The sequence below is a fragment of the Camponotus floridanus genome, unplaced genomic scaffold, assembly GCF_003227725.1.
Source record: "Camponotus floridanus strain SB8 unplaced genomic scaffold, Cflo_v7.5 scaffold151, whole genome shotgun sequence".
Taxonomy (NCBI): Eukaryota; Metazoa; Arthropoda; class Insecta; order Hymenoptera; family Formicidae; genus Camponotus; species Camponotus floridanus.
Window position 1 is genome coordinate 312230 of NW_020229272.1, and position 21807 is coordinate 334036.

The 21807-nt window shown below is 28.0% G+C and overlaps 2 protein-coding genes across 8 annotated transcripts; one reads left to right on the forward strand and one right to left on the reverse strand.

The window, feature by feature from the left end:
* Positions 1 to 3481: 3481 nt before the first annotated feature.
* LOC105249510 (sodium-coupled monocarboxylate transporter 1-like) lies at positions 3482 to 16231 on the forward strand. 7 transcript variants are annotated; one of them, XM_020027006.2, is made up of 15 exons: positions 3482 to 3578; positions 3849 to 4310; positions 8886 to 9100; positions 9194 to 9245; positions 9370 to 9437; positions 10019 to 10173; positions 10641 to 10781; positions 11169 to 11277; positions 11340 to 11449; positions 12108 to 12294; positions 12364 to 12450; positions 12566 to 12654; positions 12765 to 12875; positions 15510 to 15711; positions 16003 to 16231. In XM_020027006.2, the coding sequence occupies exons 2-15, from the start codon at positions 4046 to 4048 to the stop codon at positions 16063 to 16065; spliced, it is 1854 nt and encodes a 617-aa protein (XP_019882565.2). In that variant the 5' UTR covers positions 3482 to 3578; positions 3849 to 4045; the 3' UTR covers positions 16066 to 16231. The 7 variants fall into 7 exon arrangements, with proteins under 7 accessions (XP_019882565.2, XP_019882566.2, XP_019882570.2 ...); XM_020027007.2 differs by having other exon boundaries at positions 3952 to 4310; XM_020027011.2 differs by having other exon boundaries at positions 3482 to 3532.
* Positions 16232 to 18440: 2209 nt separating this feature from the next.
* Positions 18441 to 21446, reverse strand: LOC105249511 (THUMP domain-containing protein 3). Its single transcript, XM_011255037.3, has 7 exons — positions 21243 to 21446; positions 20457 to 20569; positions 19827 to 20358; positions 19514 to 19692; positions 19039 to 19218; positions 18803 to 18940; positions 18441 to 18672 (listed from the first exon to the last, which is right to left on the reverse strand). The coding sequence occupies exons 1-7, from the start codon at positions 21334 to 21336 to the stop codon at positions 18472 to 18474; spliced, it is 1437 nt and encodes a 478-aa protein (XP_011253339.2). The 5' UTR covers positions 21337 to 21446; the 3' UTR covers positions 18441 to 18471.
* Positions 21447 to 21807: the final 361 nt, after the last annotated feature.

Consider the following 21807-nt stretch of genomic DNA (forward strand, 5'->3'; position numbering starts at 1 on the left):
TCTATTTTTTTATTTATATAATGTGTAAAATGTATATAATGTATAATGTATAATATAATCTTATGTTTCTCAAATACAATTTTTTGGCTCTAAATATTAAATTTACAGTAACTTAGTAAAGTATTTAAGTTAAAAAGAATAAGAAAATAAATACTTCTCATTTTTTATATAAAGAATCTAAGAATTTTTTTATAACGATTAATAATTTATTCAAATGAATTTGGAATTTTCGAAATTCATATAATTATTATGAATGAAAATATAATTCTTAAGTAAAACCAATTTTATCGTAAAAATTAATTTTATATTATTTTAGGCGAAGAAAACCATGGACATAATCTATAAATTGACAAATCTTGTTTATTTTGACCAGTTACGCGAAGATGTACGATAAATCTCCTGCTTAAAATCTTTCGATTTTAAACAGCTTTTATTAATCATTTTTAAATAACAAATATTATAATCCAGATTTGCCAATTTATTTTTCATATATTACTTCAGCCGTAAAGTTCAATGGAATGAGTTTGTTTTGCTTTGGGTACAAATTTATTTTTAAAGTTAATTTTTAATATTATTCATATTTATACAAGCAAAAGGTAGTTTTGAAGTTAGGCTTATGTACAAAAATATAAAATAGCAATAATTATATATTATTTGATATTTGATACTTACTTTCAGTTCATCATGGGAATTATTAGTATTATGCTTTTTATGGTTGGAGTGAATACTTCTCCCTTATCTCGGGATTTAATTTCTTACGAGAGTAATGTAACATGTTTTAAGTAAATGAAAAAATATATAATTCTAAAGAGGACTATATATAATATTTTACCTATATATATATATATATATATATATATATATATATATATATATATATCCGAACATTTTAATTATTAGAGTGTTAGTTGTAAATGATTGCACTGGGTAACAGTCAATCTGTTGTCAAAGATTTATGAGTTGATTTTGAATAATTAAGGGCTTCGAATGTGTTGTTAATTTTTCTAGATTAATTCTAGTTTTCAAGCAAATGCTTATATCCTAAATATTCATTAAAAAAATTAAGTCAATATAAAAAAAACATAACCATATAATTATTATCCATAACAGTATATTTGCCATAAATATAACAGAAAACATCAGGATTATTTACATACTGTTTTCGCACAGTACTCATTTTCGCGGTGAAAAATATTCGTCATATTTAGTCAAATGAGGCCACTAGTTAAACTAACACTAATAAAACAAGTTCTTGTTATTTTTTTTGCGGAGGGTTAGGAACGTTGAACGATTTGAATGCACGTCGTTTTGTCAAGTAAAACAGATTTGAATCATTCGAGAGGTAATTACAATTTAAAAATAGATCAAATTTGACCAATTTTGATTATTTTAGAAATCAGAGTCGATTCAGCCAAAGTGAATATACAATACGAAATCAGGATCATCAAATATATATAAACCTTTCTTAAACCTTTGGCAATATGAGAACATTTTTTTTCTTGTTCTCGGTATTATCGTTCACAATTATATCGACATTATTATATTATTATATTAGTTATGCATTGTTATATTTATTGATTCATCTTATTAATTTATTATTTATATCTTATTAATATATTATATCTATAAATATATTATATCTAATATATTATATCTATATTAATATATTTATATCTTATTATTATATCTTATTAATATATTATTTGATGTTTTTTTTATATATATGTTTTGGACACAAATTTTTTTAAATATTTATAAACTACATTTTTGTTATTAATTATGTAATATAACAAAAATCCGTTCTAAGAATTTTATTTAACAAATAAATCTGTGTATGCACTAGTTATGCGAAAACATTGATTTTTCTATATCGTTTTCAATTAATTAAAGAATATTGTTACTTGTTCACCTATTACAATTCTACTATCATGTCAAATATTAATTAACGATATTAAGCTATAAGTTGTGTATCAATCATTAGCGCTAATATCGATATAATAATATAGTTAACGATATAGATCAATTACTTAATTACATATATGTATATGTATATGCAATTAAATGATGTATAATGTTAATAGTTAATAGTTAATAGTTAATAGTTAATAGTTAATAGTTAAATTCATAATTAATAATTAGTTTTACTAATTATTAGTTATTAAATTGTTAACTATTATTCTATCGTCTTGATAAATCTTTTTAAAAAAAGAAAAAAGGGGGCGCCGAGTTCATGTACTAATTAGTAATTACATCTAACTGTTGTCTTGTCTACAAAAATAGTGATATATAAAAATTGCGCTAACTAGCGCTATAAAGTGACATTATAAAGTGACATGTAGATGGATCGAAAGATGATCCAAAACAGTCATTTTTATTGCATGTAATGTAATATTCATTTTGAAATATATGAGTAATTAGAAAAAAAAACTGTTGTTTGTTTCTTGCCAGGGTCGTCTTAACCGCGTGTGCGAAGTGTGCATTGCTATTCATCAGGTTCCACGTACTATTTAGATATAGTTGTTATTATAATTTTTTTCAGTTATTACTACTATATTAATATCTAAATGAAAGATAATAGTAATATTTACTATTATTAATGTTACAATGACTATATGAATAGTAAAATTATATGTATCATTCCTTTCTTTCATTTTTTACTTATATGATATTCGAAATTATTATAAATTATAGTAAAAAGTTTTATTGTTTCTCGGTACCATGCATATATAGTTTATATTACCAGTATTATAGTAAAATTTACTATAAAAATGAGTATCCTAACTATAATTTTTTTACCATGCAATTATAGTCAATTTTATTATCAATTTTTTTAGTGTACGAAGGATGAAAAATCATTATATCTTTGTTTGTCGTGATATATTTATTGTAACATAAAATATATATTTCTAGAAATTAAGCGCGGGATAAATATGCTATGAATGATTTACTAATTAAACTTAAAGAGAAAATCATATAATTACTTTCTTCTTTATTCCTCAATATTTATCCTAAAATTACGAGGTATTTTTATCTTGTGATATGGCAAAAATTAAGTGTTTTTTTAATCAGTACACTTAATTCGCTAATTGAAAAATCTACAAGTGTTTGGAAAAATCATCAGTTTCACTAGTATCATTATTGTAAGACGAATTTTGTCATGAGATCTCTTAAATCATTTTTGTAAAGGATTCTCAAGATTTTGTGCAAAATTCGGGGTGGTGCTGAAATCGTTGCCGATCCCTAAATATATTCATATCGCCAATGCTAAATTTAGGTCGTATTATCCACTTATGATTCTCTGGCCTTGGAAGTATAACCCGTCGGTCGTTTCGTACTCTGTACTTTATGTTATCCATTGTTAGGCTCAATTAGAAAATTGTCGCAATGACGCGCACTATCGTGACGCGTGTAATCGCAGCGCGGTGTGATTTTCTTCTTCACCCTGCTGTTACAATTCACGTCAGGATAGTCGTATCTCGGCTTTCGCGATAGAGTTACCCATCTTGCGCCTGGTTGACTTGAAAGTGTACCAGTACTATTCTATTCGAACTCTTGTAAACTTTGAATCATTTAGCCAGGTAGCAAGATGACGTCTCCAGACGTCTTAATGACGTACAATGACGTCATTAAAACGTTATTAAGATGTCATTTGACATCACTGTGCTACCTGGATAATACTCGCGTACTTAACTTGGCATTATTGAAGATACAGTACAATTTGGAGATTAAATTCGATTTCAATGTAAAAGTTAATAAAATAATTATTTAAACATTTACAAATGTTAACAAAATTTTAATAACGATTAATATCGAGGAATTTTATTGTATAAATTATCAAATTGCGGTAGCGCATCCAGCAGACTTTTTTGCTATCCCGTATTCTTCATGGTAAATCATTGTGTGACTGTCCACTGCTATTTTTGTGAGGATAATAGAAAGCGTTGTATTTAGACTAGAACGATCGGAAGATTTTGTTCTCGACAGCGATATACGTTTTTCCACTGCGGTACTCTATAAGATCGACGAAATTCCGTTTTGCAACAAAATGACTTCGGAGGGTACATCGGATGATCTAAGTTTGGCTAATTCGGCGCCGGAAGTGCCCACTGTACAAGAAATCAGCGAGTCGATGCAGAATTTTGGCACGTTGGATTATATCATGTTTGCGATAATGCTAGTTGCCTGTGGCATTGTCGGCATCTACTTCGGCTTCATAAAGAAATCCTCGGGTGAAGACGAGTACCTGGTCGGCGGAAGGAACATGAAGACGTTTCCGGTCAGTCTCAGCCTGATAGCGAGCTTCATATCTGGTAGAGTTATATTTTCGTATTCTATTAGTTTTATTCTCTGCTGCGATCATTAGAGATAAAAATACCTTCTAAAAAAAACCTTACAAAGATTTAAAAAATACGCCAAGTACATAAAAAATATTCTATCTTATATGCAACAAAATGTTTACTGAAGAAAATCCTTAAAATTAATTTATCAAGCAACTGAATAAAAAATTGGATCCGAGCATTGAGAGTCACTGTTCTCGTTGCGGCGCTACCAAGTAGCTTATCCGGAATTTTAAATGACATCACATAAACTTTCGATTGAAATATTCCAGAAACTAAAGCCGTAATTAAAAATCGAACAGCATTTTTTTAATGTAATGTGAATACAAGCTTTCGATTGTGACAGTTTGAATAAAATCGGTTTTTCCTTTATAAGATTCAGACTCGCGTACGTATTTGCACGCATACATTAAAGCGATTTTGTCCCTCAACCCACACAGCAATATGACTTCTGAAAGAATTCTTAAAAAGTTCTCATATAAGATTTAAACATCCGAATATATCTTCTGAAGAAGACTTAATGACTTCAGAAAGTAGTCTAATGTGCCACTTTAAGAAATAAGTAAGACTTCTTCAGAAAGATGTCTTAAAGACTTCTGTTTTCTGATTTCTTAAAGACGACAATAACAACTCTTTTTTTGAGAATTGATGTTTCGGAAATGATATTTTTATTTCAATACATATGTATTAAAAAAAGTTTTATTTCAGTTATTTGATTTTTGTTGATTTATAAATTTATAAAGAAAATATAAATTATGCCTTATAAATAATACAAGCAAAACATAATCATATATATGTTTATAAAAATACATAGCATAATTTATATTATTCTATATATAAATATAATATAAATTATGCATTGTGTTTTTTTCATGGTATCGAACGCGATCACTGGCATGCTGAAGCCAACTTTGTATTATTGTCTGGACTTCATAAATGATGCAAGTCTCCGAAGCGATCATGGCTTCTAAAATTATAATTAAGTGGTGTAAACACCTTTAGATATTGATTTTAATGAAAAAAAGATAGAGTGACCAAACTAATAAGTAAACGATTTAATCAATCAGTTAACAATAACAGTTTTAATTTTTTAATAATGGAGAAATTTAAAAAATTGCAATTAATATTTACAAAATGACGATTGAAGTAGTTATTAACCATTTTCATCTTGTGATTAGGGAGGAAACATGTGAGGAAAAATTTTGATTACATGCTTGAGGAGGTACTGTTGATGCATACCAGTCAAGTAAAAGATACTGCAAAGCATTTTTCTAAATGGGATTTGAAAAAAATGTTTTTAATATTTAATAAATCCTATTAGTAATGTATAAAAATTTTTGAATACTTCTTTCACAGTTATTTTTTCAGCGTCACAACTTGAACTAGGCATCTCCAATAAAGAGTCATATTTTTTTTTATTCTTCTTTTTTTTTACTTTTAGACAAGTTGTTGAATGATTTTCTTTTAAACATTTTTTGTACAAAAACACAGAGTTTACCTGTAAAATTCAATGAATATTTTAAAGATTATAAACAAAGAACAGCTTTTATTTATATTAACATAATTTGTGATACATATCTAAAAATTATTAACCAAGTACGTAATATACTTATATATTATAATATTTTACTTATTTAGCCTTCAAATACTGCATTTAGAAATTACATTAACCCTATAACATAAATGAAGGGTTTTTTGATTAAAAATAACTTCTCTTATTTAAAAATTAATAATATCCCATATAGCACACAAAGATTGCATACACATTGTAGCAATCTTTCACCGCAATATTGCAACGTTGCAAATTCATTGCAAAATGTTGCTGCATCATTGTTGTAGGATTGCAGCAATGTTAAAATGTCCGCTTTTAGGAATATTGCAATGTAAGATTGTAGCAATGTTACGGTGTAACGTATTTGTAATATTAAAACGCTTTTTGCTACAAATGCAGACACTGTTTTAAATTTAATAAATAAACTTTGAAAATATAAAACAATGTTTAAAAACGATAGGAAAAAATGCCTATAAAAAACATCTATTAGTGTTTTTTATTAGATGTTTCTTAAATATTTATCTCAATAATATACATATTATACAATTATTTTATATACATTCGACATCAGAATATTTTAATACGTGCAATAAATGAATTATTTTCTATTTACCCATTCAATTAAGAAAAATCTGTTTAATATTCTGAAACCGAACGAAGAATCCAGATCATTAAACAAATTATTTGTTTAATAATCTGGATCCCTCATTACCCATACAGCACAGAAGCTTGCATCAACATTACTGCAATGTTACAATATTGTTCACTACAGAGTAATGTTGCAGAAATAATGCAGAGATATTATTTTGTAATATTACTTTGGCAATGTTGTAGCAACGTTTTAATATAGCGAAAATGTATAACATGTGTTTCTTTACTTGGCGCTACGCGGACACCCAATTTAACTAACTCGTATTCGAATTCATCTAAAGTGGATATAAGGTCTACAAAGGATTAATGTAGTAATTATTATTTTTTGTCAGTTTAATTTCTAATAAACTGATTTGGTTTATTTAATATTCTGAATCTTAATAAGGGATCTAGATTATTAAACAAATAATTTGTTTAATAATCTGAATCCCTCGTCGGAATTCAAAATATTAAACAGATTTTTCTTCATTGAATATATATATTTTTTTTTAATATCTTATAGAACATTTTATTTCATATTTTATTTTTGTTTTTCTGTACATTATTTCATTATTTCTATGTATTTTTCACACACACACACACACACACACACACACACACACACACACATATATGTGTGTGTGTGAATGGATCTTAACAATTTTTAAATAAAAATATGTAATTAATTCTATACATTCGACACTAGAATATTTTAATACGCAAATGAACTATTTCTTATTTACCCATTCAATTGAGAAAAATCTGTTTAATATTATGAAACCTAATGAGGGATCCAGATTATTAAACAAATTATTTGTTTAATAATCTAGATCCCTTATTAGGATTCAGAATATTAAATAAATCAAGTTATCAAGTTATCATAGGATTCAGAATATTAAATAAATCAGTTTATCAGAAATTTGACTGACACAAGACAAGAAATATAATTACTACATTAATCCTTTGTAGGCCTTATATTCACTTTAGATGAAAATTCGAATACCAGTTAGTTAAGTTTGGTGTCGCCACGTAGCAGCAAGTAAAGAAATACATGTTATACATTTTCGCTATGTTAAAATGTTGCTGCAACATTACCAAAGTAATATTACAAAATAATGTCTGCAATATTTCTGCAGCATTATACTGCTATATGCAATAAAAATATATTGTAACATTGCAGCAATGTCGATGCAAGCTTCTGTGCTGTATGAGAGATATATCTTAAAAAAGAGTTCTTAAAGATATCTTTCAGCGTTATGTGCTGTCTGGAAAGCGATGTTCACACCGCACATTATATATGATTATGTAATAAAACAATTAATAAACCTATAATCAGTGTTTTCCGTTATCTGGATAATATTATCTAGATTTTTATCTAGATGCAATTATTGTTTATTTTATCTTTTATCTATATAATTCAAATGATATCTTTATCTGTATCTCAGATAAGAAAAGTCATATCTTTTATTAAAACAGCTAAGATAATGTAATCAGTGTGCACTAAGTGCAATTTTTCCAAAACATAGCAATTTATCGGTCGATTAATTGATCAATTTCAACCGTAATCGAGCCCGCAACCTATAGTGTAATACAGATTTATTAAAAGCGTTCCACTTAATGATCGCAGCACTCGTAAACATGATGTGTCTTTGTTTAATTTTTAGCAAACAACAAGGATAAGATAATTCTGCCAGCGTTGCGGTCGTTAAGTGGAACGCAGCCATAATACATTGGTCGATTGACATTGACATTGTGGACACGGCCTATACTCGTTATTGTTGTCAAATGAATACATTATTTTCTATAATTTTTGATCTCGAGTGTATTATTTTCTATAATTTTTGGTCTCGAGTGTATTATTTTTATATATCCTAAACTGTTTTAAATATTATCTTAAAAGTATCTAGATAAAATATTTAACTAATTCATCTTTTATCTAGATACACTAAAACCGAATTATCTTGATCTTATCTGAGATACATGAGTATATGATTTATCTAATCTGTATCTATGTATGTATAATAGATTATTTTAAGTTATCTAAGCACAACACTGGTAATGTAATAATAATAAAAAATGTCAGGAGATAATAATAATAATCAATATGTGATGTATAAGATATCAATTTGTCGAAAAATTCCAAGACTAAAACTTTATAAAATTATGCTTAATAAGCATAGATTGAAAAGTTTTTCCATACATTTTTTCTATTCTTAATTTTAATTTCACAAATATATTATTGTACATATACATATATATAATTTTGGGGATAAATTCGATTTGAATGTAACTTGAGTTATAATAATTATTTAACTTTGAGAATATATTATGAGGTAAGTTTCTCTAAAATTGATCGAACAATATAGGTATCTCATTGCTGGGTGCTCCGACGGAGGTATATGTGCATGGTACGAGTTTCCTTTTCATCACTTGCGCGGTCATCATCGTCGGTTTCGTCATGTCCATCGTATTCCTGCCAGTCTTCCATGATCTCAAGCTTACTAGCACATACGAATATCTCGAGAAGCGTTTCGACAAAAGAGTGAGATTGATAGGTTCACTCCTCTTCATCATCGGTACCGTAAGTAAACCCTCGAAAAAAAGAATTGTATAAGTTTCTTTTGTCGCAAATTTATTATCTTAAATGATATAAATATATACAATATTTTTTTAGATGACTTGGCTCCCGATTGTCATCTACGTACCTGCATTAGCCTTCAATCAAGGTGTATCTTTTGCAAAAAAGTTTAATAAAAAATCAAAATTAATTATATTAAAAATGAAATAAATTGACTTGCAAAATATGAGAAACTATGCGTGAAAAATCATTTTCGACATCTTTATTTTCAGTTACGGGAGTGAATGTACACATAATCACGCCTTTCGTGTGCATTGTTTGCATATTCTACACCTGTGTGGTAAGTTGATCGAGATTTAAGAGAAAAATATAAATGCAAGACAAACTCAGATACGGACACGAATATTCAATTTAAAACAGATTTATACAATTGTGTTTGTCTTGTACATACATTTATTTTTGTTGTAAAAAGAATATATATAGAATATTTTAAAATCACACCAAATCTTTTTTAACAGCAGATTCTTTGATCAATTAGTCAAAATGTTTTTTCATTCTTGGCGAGCTTCTAATTATATATATTTTTAAACATTAAATTAAAATTTTATTAAAATAAATTTTATCTAAAATTAACTAAAGAATACTTTTAAAGTATAGTTTATGAAAAACCCCTTTTTTCAATCGCTTTTATAATTCGGAAATTATTCCCTTCATATTATCGCTAAAGAATTCTCTTTAAAATCAAACAAAAAATCTGCTGACAGGATGTCCGGTTTAAGATGTCATATGTATATATGTATATATATCTAACTAAATTACATTTCATAGTCAAATTAGATTGATCCAACTAATGAATTCTATTAATAGCACTAAGAAAATAATTTAATCCTTTTATTGAAAGAATTTCTTTATTGCATTCAGGGTGGTCTCAAGGCAGTAGTGTGGACCGATTTCATTCAGACTTTCATCATGTTCGGCTCCATGTTGTTGATTGTAGTTAAGGGCACAGTCGACATTGGTGGAGTATCTTTAGTGGTTCGGAGAAATCTAGAATCCGGAAGAATCGAATTACCTAAGTGCGTGCATTCAATGTTAATACAGAAGTCCCCATTCTATTATCTTGACATTCGAATAAGCCTAGCTTTATATGAAAGAAAAAAATTGGAGATTTATACATGATATAAATTACAGTTTTGTAAATATTGCTTAGAGAGACAGATGTATTTTTTTATTTCATAACACACACGAATGATTAAAAATATTGCAGTTGAAATTAAATATACATACTCTAGACTAAAAATTTGAAAACGCTTTTTAAAAATCAATATTTTTAAGATTACTCACATAAAATCCATATATGTTATTTGATATATTTTTTATTTTATTTATTATGTGCTTTATTTTGTACATTTTTTGTTTTTTTGTATATTTTTTGTTTATGTTCTATGTAATTCAGTTTTCATTAATAAATAAATCTAATTTAATTTATCTGTATTTATTTATTGATTTCTAAATTTTTGGATACAATTATCTCGCTTAACAGGACAGATTGGAGCCCTTTGGAAAGACATACAATTTGGGCACTCACGATAGGCGGTTTCGTACACTGGTTGCAAATCGCTGGTGTCAATCAAAATATGATTCAACGATACTTATCCCTTCCTACTGTACAATCAGCTAGAAGGTAATATTATATTTTTATATAAATTAAAATATAAATATAAAATAAAATATATATAATATAAATATAAATATATATAATATAAATATAAATAAAAATATAAAATATAAACATTTTTTACAAGAATAACATTATGTTTACCTTTAATTTACATAATTATATATCAATTTAAATTTATTAATTATAATTATTATTAATTATTATAATAACTATTATGTAAAAATTTTTGTTTTCGAATTAAATAAATAAATTTATTTCATGTGTCTTATATACAATTGATAATTACAAATATATATTATACATGACATTTAATAAATTATATAAATTAATTTCTACGCTCTTTTATATGTGTATGTATATAATTTTGTTTTTGAAAATTATGCGTTTTAGAGCACTCTGGTGTTTTACAGTCGGAGTTGTAACTCTGATTGGCATCTGCGGATACGCCGGTTTACTGATTTATGCTTGGTATTATAAATGCGATCCACTCACGACCAAGGTAATCTTTATTTAACCCCGAACACTGAACATCGATTAACGTATATTAATTGCATGACACAGCTGGCACCTGCCAAAGATCAACTGCTGCCACTATTGGTCATGAACGTTTTAAGAGAATTTCCAGGATTGTCCGGTGTTTTTGTGGCCGGCGTGTTTAGCGCTGCACTCAGGTATTCACATTTAATTATAATTAATCAAAATAAAATTTTTAAAAATCTATTATAATTATACTAAAAGATATTAGAAGAAGATATTAAAGAAGATGCTTATAAATATATTAGAAGATATTGAAAGAAAATGTTAAAGATATTAAAAAAAGACAAGAAAAGACGTGAATACATATTGAATTATATTTGAATATATATATATTTACGTCTTTTCTTGTCTTTTTTTAATATCTTTAACATTTTCTGTAATTATATATATTCTAGAAGATATTAAAGAAACTCTACTAGAAAATAAAAATGTAAAAGAAATTATAGCTCTATCTCTTTTGTTTTTAGATGTGTATATATATATATATATATATATATATATATATATATATACAGGATATATCATTTTAAATGATGCAGCTGAATATCTCTTAAAGTAAAAGAGTTCTATGGTTTCGAAGGGGACATAAGACGGTGCCATTAATTTGACCTTGAAGAGTCAGCTGAAGGTCACGTGAAGGCCACCTCCAACTTTGTAAATGGGGCACCCTTCGAAACTATACATCTATTGTTTGAAACATTTTTCCTAATTTCTTTTATTTTAAGAGATATTCAGTTTTATCACTTAAAATGACACACCCTGTATGTAATATTAGTTTGAATTTCTATTTAGCTCGTTGTCAACCGGTTTAAATTCCATGTCGGCAGTAGTACTGGAGGATTTCGTCAAATCCTTCATTAAAACGCCGTTTACACGTAAAACCGCCGATCGCTTCATGAAGTTTACGGTCGTTGTTTTGGGCACGATCTGTGTCGCCCTCGTTTTTGTTGTCGAGCAAGCAGGTCTTCATGTGCTCCAGGTAAATAAGTCGGAGTTAATTTGGTAAGTAATGTAAACCGAATTTTTTGTCTCTTGTACTCTTTTATAGTTATCCATGAGCCTGGACGCTATCACTAACGGACCGTCTCTCGGCATTTTTATCATGGGAATGTTGTTACCGAGGGTTAATGGCAAGGCATGTGTTCTAACGATAATTTTATAATACTTTAACTTAATGGAAATTATATTATCCGAATCTGTATCCATAAGAATAAAATAAAAAAAATTCTTCCGTGTTATTAATTTACTAGGGTGCTCTGATCGGAGGACTCGCCGGTCTGAGCTTCATGGTTTGGCTGATCTTTTCCGCTGAAACAGCAATCGCCAGTGGACAAATTAAGTTAGTGTTAAAATCGTCATTATAAAAATATCCCAAAAATACTTTTATATATACTATGTTATATATTATGTTATTTCCTTTCAAAATACAATCACATATTTGTTTTGCAGATTCGATGTAAAACCCGTCAGTACGGAGGGGTGCAACTACTCGTTTCCGCAAGTGGAAAATTTACTACTATCTGTATCACCGGATTCGATTTTGGATGACGCGAATGGAGAGTAAGTTTCAGAGAATTAAATTTGATTATACAAGATGTTTCATTAAATTCTTACACCTCTATCCTATAAGTACACAATATTCTAGGAATATTCTGTCTTATAGGGTAATAACTCCGTTACTTTTACGTATACGAAAAAATAGTGAAAAAAGAAGTTGTATGAATTAAAAAGACAAATACGATAATGAAATTAAAAAATCGTATAAAGATCATTTTAAATGTTATTTCAAGACCGATATTTTTTTAAAACGGAATCATGATTTTGCTCCGGTGTAGGCCAGGAGCCGAGTGATGTTTTAATTAATTTCCAAAGATAGCGATGTTTTAACTAATTTCCAAAGGAATCCAACTATGTGTATGTATAATAATAAGCGAAATTTTAAATTTTACAAAAACCTTTATTTTTTAATTATTACAAAAAGCAGAGTAGATATCTGATAGATTTTTTGACGCAGAAGATAAATTTGGAATTTCACAAAATTTCCTTAGCAAGTTAGGTTTTTGAGTAATTGTGGTTAAATAGTCAATAATGGCTATTTCGACTAATTTTATGAATTTATTATGGGGGAACTTAATTTTTTGAAATATTTTTGCCAATGGCATCGTATAGTACTAGTTCCCAGATAGCCAAATGCAATGAGGTTGCTATCATGTTGTCAATAATTGTTGAAGCAACTAATTTTAACAAACTAGAGACAAGGTTCTCACCTTGTATCTCAGTGAAAAAAAGTCCGGTATCAATCGATAAAAATCCAGAAAAGATAGGGATGTATGTGAAAGAAAGTCGAATGTATCTATACGCCCATTTGATCAACGAGCGACAGAATCCATCCATCAACGGCATCGACGCATATCCTGTGGAGAGAGCATTCACACATTTTTCAGCCCAACGAATAATTGCTAGAAAACAATATTCGCGGACTAGAAAAATATATGAGGCGCAAGTGACTGGATCGGGAATCGAGTCTTTCGCTTTCCGAACTGCTCTAGATCACTGAGCTATCCAGACCTCACACCTAATGCTGCTTTTTAACACAGTGATATGCGACTCCAGAGAGATGTTGGTATCTTGCTCGATGGATGCAATGCCGATTGCTATGGAGGATCCTTGAAAAAGTCGCTCGTTGACCAAATAGTTAGTCAGCATTATGTCTGTTACGTTGAATTCACATGAATTCATGTGCTAATAACAGCAATTGATTGTAACGTATCAGCATATTGCTGACATGTTGTAGACTACGTAATATATTGCAGACCCCATTTGCTTTATTAATTGATTGCATATAGAAAGACATACAGCTGCATTCGTAACGCATTCTATCGCTTCGTTAATTGATTGCATGTAGAAAGACATATAGCTGCATTCGTAACGCATTCTATTTCAATGTCAGCCAGTATACTGCAAATATATAATAATACATGCAATGCATTTGTTTGCTGAATATGTTCCCTATAAGCACACAATATTCCTAGGATATTGTATAAATATTATTACCTGTTAATTTTTTGTATAAATATTATTACCTATTAACTGTTAATAATATTTATACAATATTTTAGGAATATTGTGTCTTATAGGATTATATCAAGCTTGGCTATCTGGGTTTTTATCTTTCAAATCTATTATCGATTACCGAACTTTTTTTCACTGAGTATAAGAGATAAGTTATAAGAGTATAGGAGTGTAATAAACCATTCCAAGTCAACCGTGCTATCCCTCTGTCTCATCATGAATCAAAATTTGGGTAGAGCAAATTTTTGTACATCATTTCGTATGTCATTTTTCGAAATTAAAAATGGCGTATCCAATGTATGCAGAATCACAATAAAAAAATATAAAATTTTAAAAAATTCATCAAAAAGTATAACAATTGTATTAGATATATTCTTATAGGACTTTTTTCGAGAATCGAGCCTAACAGAAGTGAACCTTGTCAAATTACAAAGTGGCGAATTTGCCATATTGATGTCTATGTAAATTTCTTTTAACATAAATTTCTTTTAACATAAATATATAGAGTGACTTGTAATAATTGTATCAGCTCTCGAGTGTAGAGCATGTTAAACTAACAATGAATAGAAAAGTCCTCTATCATTTTATGATTTTACAACAATTAATGAGAAATTAATTTTAAAAAAACGATTAATTCGTACGAATGAGTACAATGAAACGAAAAGAGACAGTCCGCTGTTACATTTGCTAAGACAAGAGAATCAAGAATTATGCATAATTTATATAATTAATTAATTGTTGTCATTTGAAAAATGCTCCTCTCAACACTTCGTTATGCACCTAATAACCACATGACAATGGGCTGTCTCTTTTCGTCGCATGTTAATATTCGTATGAATTGATTGATCTTTATTAATTAATTTCTTTTATTAATTATTATGAAAATAGCAAAACAGTACAGAACTTCTCTATTCGGTTTAATTTGCTCTACCTATACACGAGAGTTATACAGTTATTACTGGATAATTTGTATAGAAGTAACAGAGTTATTTTTGGTATAAGAATTAAATGAAGTACGCTGTATATCAATTTGGCGTAGGTGGATAACTAATAATTTTGTTCAACTTATTAAGATAAAGAATTAAGATAGAATCGTGCGATTTAGAATAAAATATATAATAGGGAACCATGGGCATTATACCGTCTCAGTTATCTTTGGTATACCATGACCGGTACCTTAATGACTATAACTGTCGGGCTTATCGTAACTCTCATTACTTCCCAAAATGTTGAAAAGTTAGATCCAATGCTCCTGGCGCCGTTTATGAGAAAATACTTAAAGACTTTGAGCAAAGATGTTCCGTCTGAAGAGTTTCAGATCAAGGTATTTTATTATGTTTTTAAATTAATTTATTTTATCATTTTTAAATGAATTTCTCCCGATTAAAAACAATGTATCGTGTCAATCTACTTTCTGTTCAAAATTTCTGCTGATAACTATCAATATATTGCTAGCAATATATTGATAGTTTATTTACTATTGAATATGCATTGTGTATTTAAATAAATATATTGAAATGTTTTTTTATTAATAAAATATTTTTTAAATATATTAATATTAATAAAAAATAATAAAATAATTTTTAATACATTTCATTTATTGTTTCTATTATAGATTGTAAAATCTGAAAAAGATGAAAAGACGGCATCTCTATCAACGAAGATGATAAATTATTAGAAGCAATTTTGACATGATGTGTAATATAATTAAGTTACATTAATTGTATTATTGAATTTCCGAATTTCCGAATGTATTAAAAAGATAGTGTGTATTTCAACACTAATGTGGTATATCGTTTTGTATACTAAAGTGAATTATACTAATAAAAGCTTTATACAAAGTTTATACGTGATACTGTACATATATTCTTGATAGTGTTTTGTCCCATGGAACAAAAACCTCTAATGTATGTCTATTAGACGTTCATCATGGAGATTCGAAAATTATCTAGATAATTATCTAGATAAAAATGGATCATCTTTATCTTAGATAAAATCTTTAACTAGATGAAGAAATACAAAGTATCTTTATCTTTATCTTATATAAAAAATATATGTCATCTTATCTAAAAATTGTCTAAGATGACGTTTTCATTATGCAAAAGAATTTTCTAGACAAACTTCTAAAAATCTATCTAAAATATCTAAAATATATTTATTTGGAAAATAATATTACAAATATACTTTATCTTGTACTTGTTTTACTTAAATTTGTGCAATGCGTTAATGTATAGTTTATAAAAATGCTATATATACAGGGTGTCCCTGAGCATGTGCTCACTCATTTGTAAAAAAGTAGAGCGCAGTAAATTAAATAAAGAAATCCTATTATATGTAACGATTTTTGTAATAACAATCGAAATATTAATTATTGAAATCGGACGAATGAGAGAAGCGCTCGAGCGCTCGAGCTATAGCACGGCCCACCGTGTCAGACATTGCCTGCCGGCACGCGGCGGGAGGAGGGACAGCGCGCCAAACAATGCCAGAAATGAGACGCGAGATGCGAGTCTTGACGCGATGCAATGAAACGTGAGAATGGCGATAGCGGTAACCACGGGTAGCGGCGCGCTGTCCCTCCTCCCGCTGCGTGCCGGCAGGCAATGTCTGACACGGTGGGCCGTGCTATAGCTCGAGCGCTCGAGCGCTTCTCTCATTCATCCGATTTCAATAATTAATATTTCGATTGTTATTACAAAAATCGTTACATATAACAGGATTTCTTTATTTAATTTACTGCGCTCTACCTTTTTACAAATGAGTGAGCACATGCTCAGGGACACCCTGTATATGTATTGTTACACATTAATTATTATATTATAAATATATTATAAATATAAATTAATAAATAAATATTTATCATATCATTTATATACTTTTTTGTTATTATTTAAATATTCTTTGGGAAAAGAGAAAGAATGTGTTTATGATTTTAATATCCCATTTATAATCTGCGTCACATTTTTTACAAATATTTATAGTCTTGTAAAATAAACAAAAATTTCTAGATAATTATCTAGATTATCGCAATAATTATCTCATCTTTCATCTAGATTAAGTAAAAGCAAAATCATCTTTATCTCATCTAAGATAAATTTACGGATTTTTACCTTTATCTTTATCTAGAAAATTTTAAAATTATCTACAGCAAACACTGACAGTTCCGCATTTCTTACTTCCATTCGACATTTATTAGACGCACTCATAGGAACAGTAGGTATAATAAGCTTCATAATTTTTTCTCATTTTTCATGAAATCGAAGTTTGCTAAGATTATTAATATATGTATTGCAATCGTGGATAAATATTTTCAATTCTGTCAAATTAATGCGACGTAAGAACCTAAAAATACAAAAATGATAATTTTGTCGGTAATACAGAGTACAGAATCCCCTTAAGTAGTAATAATTATTTAAGAATTATCAAAAGTAAAATTATTTAAGTATTATTAAAACATTTGGTATGCAGATTTGAACTGTTAATAGTTAGTAATTGTTAAACATTTCTGTTATTTAAATTTAAAAAATTTAAATTAAACATTTCTGTTATTTAAATTAAAAATTTCTGTTATTTAAATTAAAATGCGCTTGCACAATCATATGCTGGCCATAAAGATCAAAAGTACCGACACGAAGTGTACTTACTGTTCTTACTTATACTGTGGTCCCGACCTCTTTTACGCACCAAGTATAAAGCCATGAAAATTTAAAAAATTTATTTTAAAACTATACTAAATAAGTTAAAAGTTATAATTATAAATATATTTATAGTATAAATACTTATATACTATAAATATTTATAGTATAAATACTTATATACTATAAATATTTATAGTATAAATACTTATAAGTATAAATATTAATTGAGATAAATAAATTATATATAGTCGCACAGGCATGATATAACGAAAAGCAGAAGGTATTTTTTATGAATTTTACATTAAAATTATTTGGAAGGGAAATGTTTGGCTAAAAAAAAGTCAATTATACTTATATGTTAAACATACAAATAAACTATATTAGTTTGTTCATATAAAAGTATGAATGTATCACAATACTTATGAAATATTTAATATCTGAAATATTTAATTAGTTGAAAAATCTTTGGTGAGAAATGTTGAATTTTTATTATTTCTCGGATAATTATATTGTTTGATGGTACGTGGTTTGAAGCAATTGTGAAGTATATGCGTACGATTTAAGACATAAACTACAGCTTGAAGACCACCTATATTTACACCAATCGTTTTTGTTACCCAAAATAAATCGCCAGCTGCCTGCAAAGCCTAAAATAGATAAAGTAGGATTTGTTATACAATAAAATATTTCATTTTAAAATTTAATTACATACTTTAATTACATACTTAATATTTTATTTTATTTAATTTTCACATAAATTATAACAATAAAACTTACTTCTTTAAAGCTATATCTATCATATGTAAGCAAAACTAATCGTCCATATGATAATTTTACTATTCGTCCGAGTTCCAGTAAAAATTGCTTATAAAGAGTTTTATTGTATGATTTATTTCCGCTTCTTTTACCAAAAGGCTATAGAATTATTAAAAGAGAAAAAAATGTATTCTTTAAAGAAAATAATTAAAATATTTAAAAATTAAATGCAATTTCATTTTCAAATTAATTTTTACCATATCAGTAACAATGATATCAATAAAGGAATCCTTGAATGGTAATTTTGAAGCAGTCCATTGTATAAGATCTATTTTGCATCCAGCTGTAGAGGCATTCATATTAGATTTTGTTCTCTCCACAGCTCTGGAATTATTGTCGCCACACAAGACATACGAGCATGGATAAGCTAATGTTGCCTGAAATATACATGATGATTTCTTGTTTGTAAATAAATGTTAGTAAATTGTTAAAGCTATACTTCAACTAAATTCTAATTAATTTAATCATATAGTAATTATCAAGTAATATTATACATATTGTTATAATATGGAGAGAATTATTAACAATGTTTATGTAAAAAAAGAATAAATCAAGAACGATAAATTAATTAGAAATTGGGCTGTAGATATTTCTAAAAATAGATAAATTAATTTTTAATAAATTGGAGTTCTCTCAAAGTTATCTTTGATCTATTATTGTATAAATACATACCTCTACAGGAATAGAGCCTCCTCCACACATAGGATCAATTATTATATCTCCTGGCTTTGGATTTGCCAATCTTAATAAGTTATAACATATGGTTGATCTGAGGGTAGTTGGTCCAAAACTTGCAATATTCCTGCGATGCTTGGATTCGTGTGTTACACGTAAATGTGTTATCAATAAATCTAAAATATTTAAATATAATTAGTTACACAACATTTAGTCTATTATTATTAATGGATAATTTGTGCTGTTAAAAAATTCAATTTTATTTTCTTGTCTATTTTAAAATTCTTCTTTTTTTTCTAATTTATCATACCATCCATTAATTTGCAGATAACTTCTAAATGATACTTTGTTAAATTGACTATCCAGTGATACTTGTCCTGCACTACTTCTCCAGTAATCCTAGCAATATCCTTGGACTCAAACACATGTTTACCAGTCCTCTCACATGTTACTCTGTATCTAAGTATATCACTTTCCTTGGACTCGGAAGGATCTTGACCTCTTTTTTTTCCTTTATTTTCTATTTCTTTTTTTTCCAATATATTTTGTTCCAATAAATCAGGCTCTCCTCCTTTTTCTTCATCATGTATCTCCAATGTTTCTGCCTTGGTTACAAGAGCTTGCTCTTTAGCTGTGATATATTCTTCGACTGTTGGATAAAGCTTTCCCATGAATCTTGTTGCACATTTCCATGCATCAAGAGTTTTCTCCCATCTTTTATCCAAGTTTGAAACTATGTAATTATATATAGATTTCAAATCTGTTTCTTTGTCATTGATAAAAGAAAGTCTTCCTATATCAACCACTATGAATACATTATCTATCGATCTCATTTGCTGAACCTACAATGTGGCAAAGGGTGATATCAAATATATCATGCATCATAATCAAACATAAAAAATATTTAAAAAATATTTATATAAAATCTACAATAAAATACTTTTGCAAACTGATCCCAGTTTATATTAAAGTAGATTCTTCCACGCTGCTTAACTACTTGTACATCTTTGCCTAATTTTTCCTTGCATTCGTCAATCGCCTCCCATTCAAAACCTATTAATCAGACATTATTATTCATCATTCTAGATTATATAATTAAATTATATTTAATCCTTTGATATCTATCAATTAAAATTAAAAACTTATATATTTGCCATCTTTTGGAAAAACCAAATATATATATTTGGTTTTTCCAAAAGATGGCAAATATATATATACGTTTTTAATTTTAATTGATAGACATTTTTTTCTAATTTTTCACCCATTTCTCTCCCAAAATTTACAGCTTTCTAAAAAATAAAATCAATGATAACTTTAGTCTTTGATTGATCAAAGAAATCATAGAAAATAATATAGAAAATCAATTAGAAGAACAAATGCAAGGGAATCAATTAAAAAAATTTATTGATAGACATTTCTTTTATTCAATCTAAGCTTAGTGAAAAAAAATGAAACAAAAATATGTGCTTTATAGCTAATCGATGAGAAAAAATCAAAATCAAAATATAAATGCAGAGTATGACATTGATCTCTGTATATATAACTGATTGCTTCAAAGAATATTATATTTTAATTCATTTTCACATCAAAATCATGCTTTTATTAAATATATACTTTTTTTATGAATCTTATAAAAGTTTAATTATTCAGAAAAATAACATTTTTCTCAAAAAAAGTATTAAAAAACACGTGTCGATTTCTTTTCAATTTAGTTTGTATCTTGTACCTGTATCGACAGTAGTTCCAATCATAAAAATATCATCATTATACGTATTAATAGACTCCGAAAAGAGCTTTTCTAAAGAATTATGATCACTCATAATGAAATCTCTTCCTGTATAGTTGGTCCTTCAGAAAGATATTTGTGTTTTATATATCTCTTCTCTGCTTTCTTATCGTATAATGGGATCTATTCTTTTCAGCTGTACTGCTGCACTAGTGCAATAAGTTAGAAAGAGACAAACATATTTTCTTTCATTCTAACTAATTGCACTAGTGCAGCAGTGCAATTGAAAAGAACAGACCCATGAACTCGTAAGGTGCAATTTCATTGACGCTAAAAAGTAGCGTCAACCATTGGTTGAACAAAGAAGTAAGTAGTTGCTTCTTTGTTCAACCAATTGTTGACGCTACTTTTTAGCGTCAATGAAATTGCACCTTAAGATGCGGCCTCATTGACGCTAAAAAGTAGCGTCAACCATTGGTTGAACAATGAAGCAACTATACTTACCTCCTTGTTCAACCAATGGTTGACGCTACTTTTTAGCGTCAATGAGGCCGCACCTTTAAAA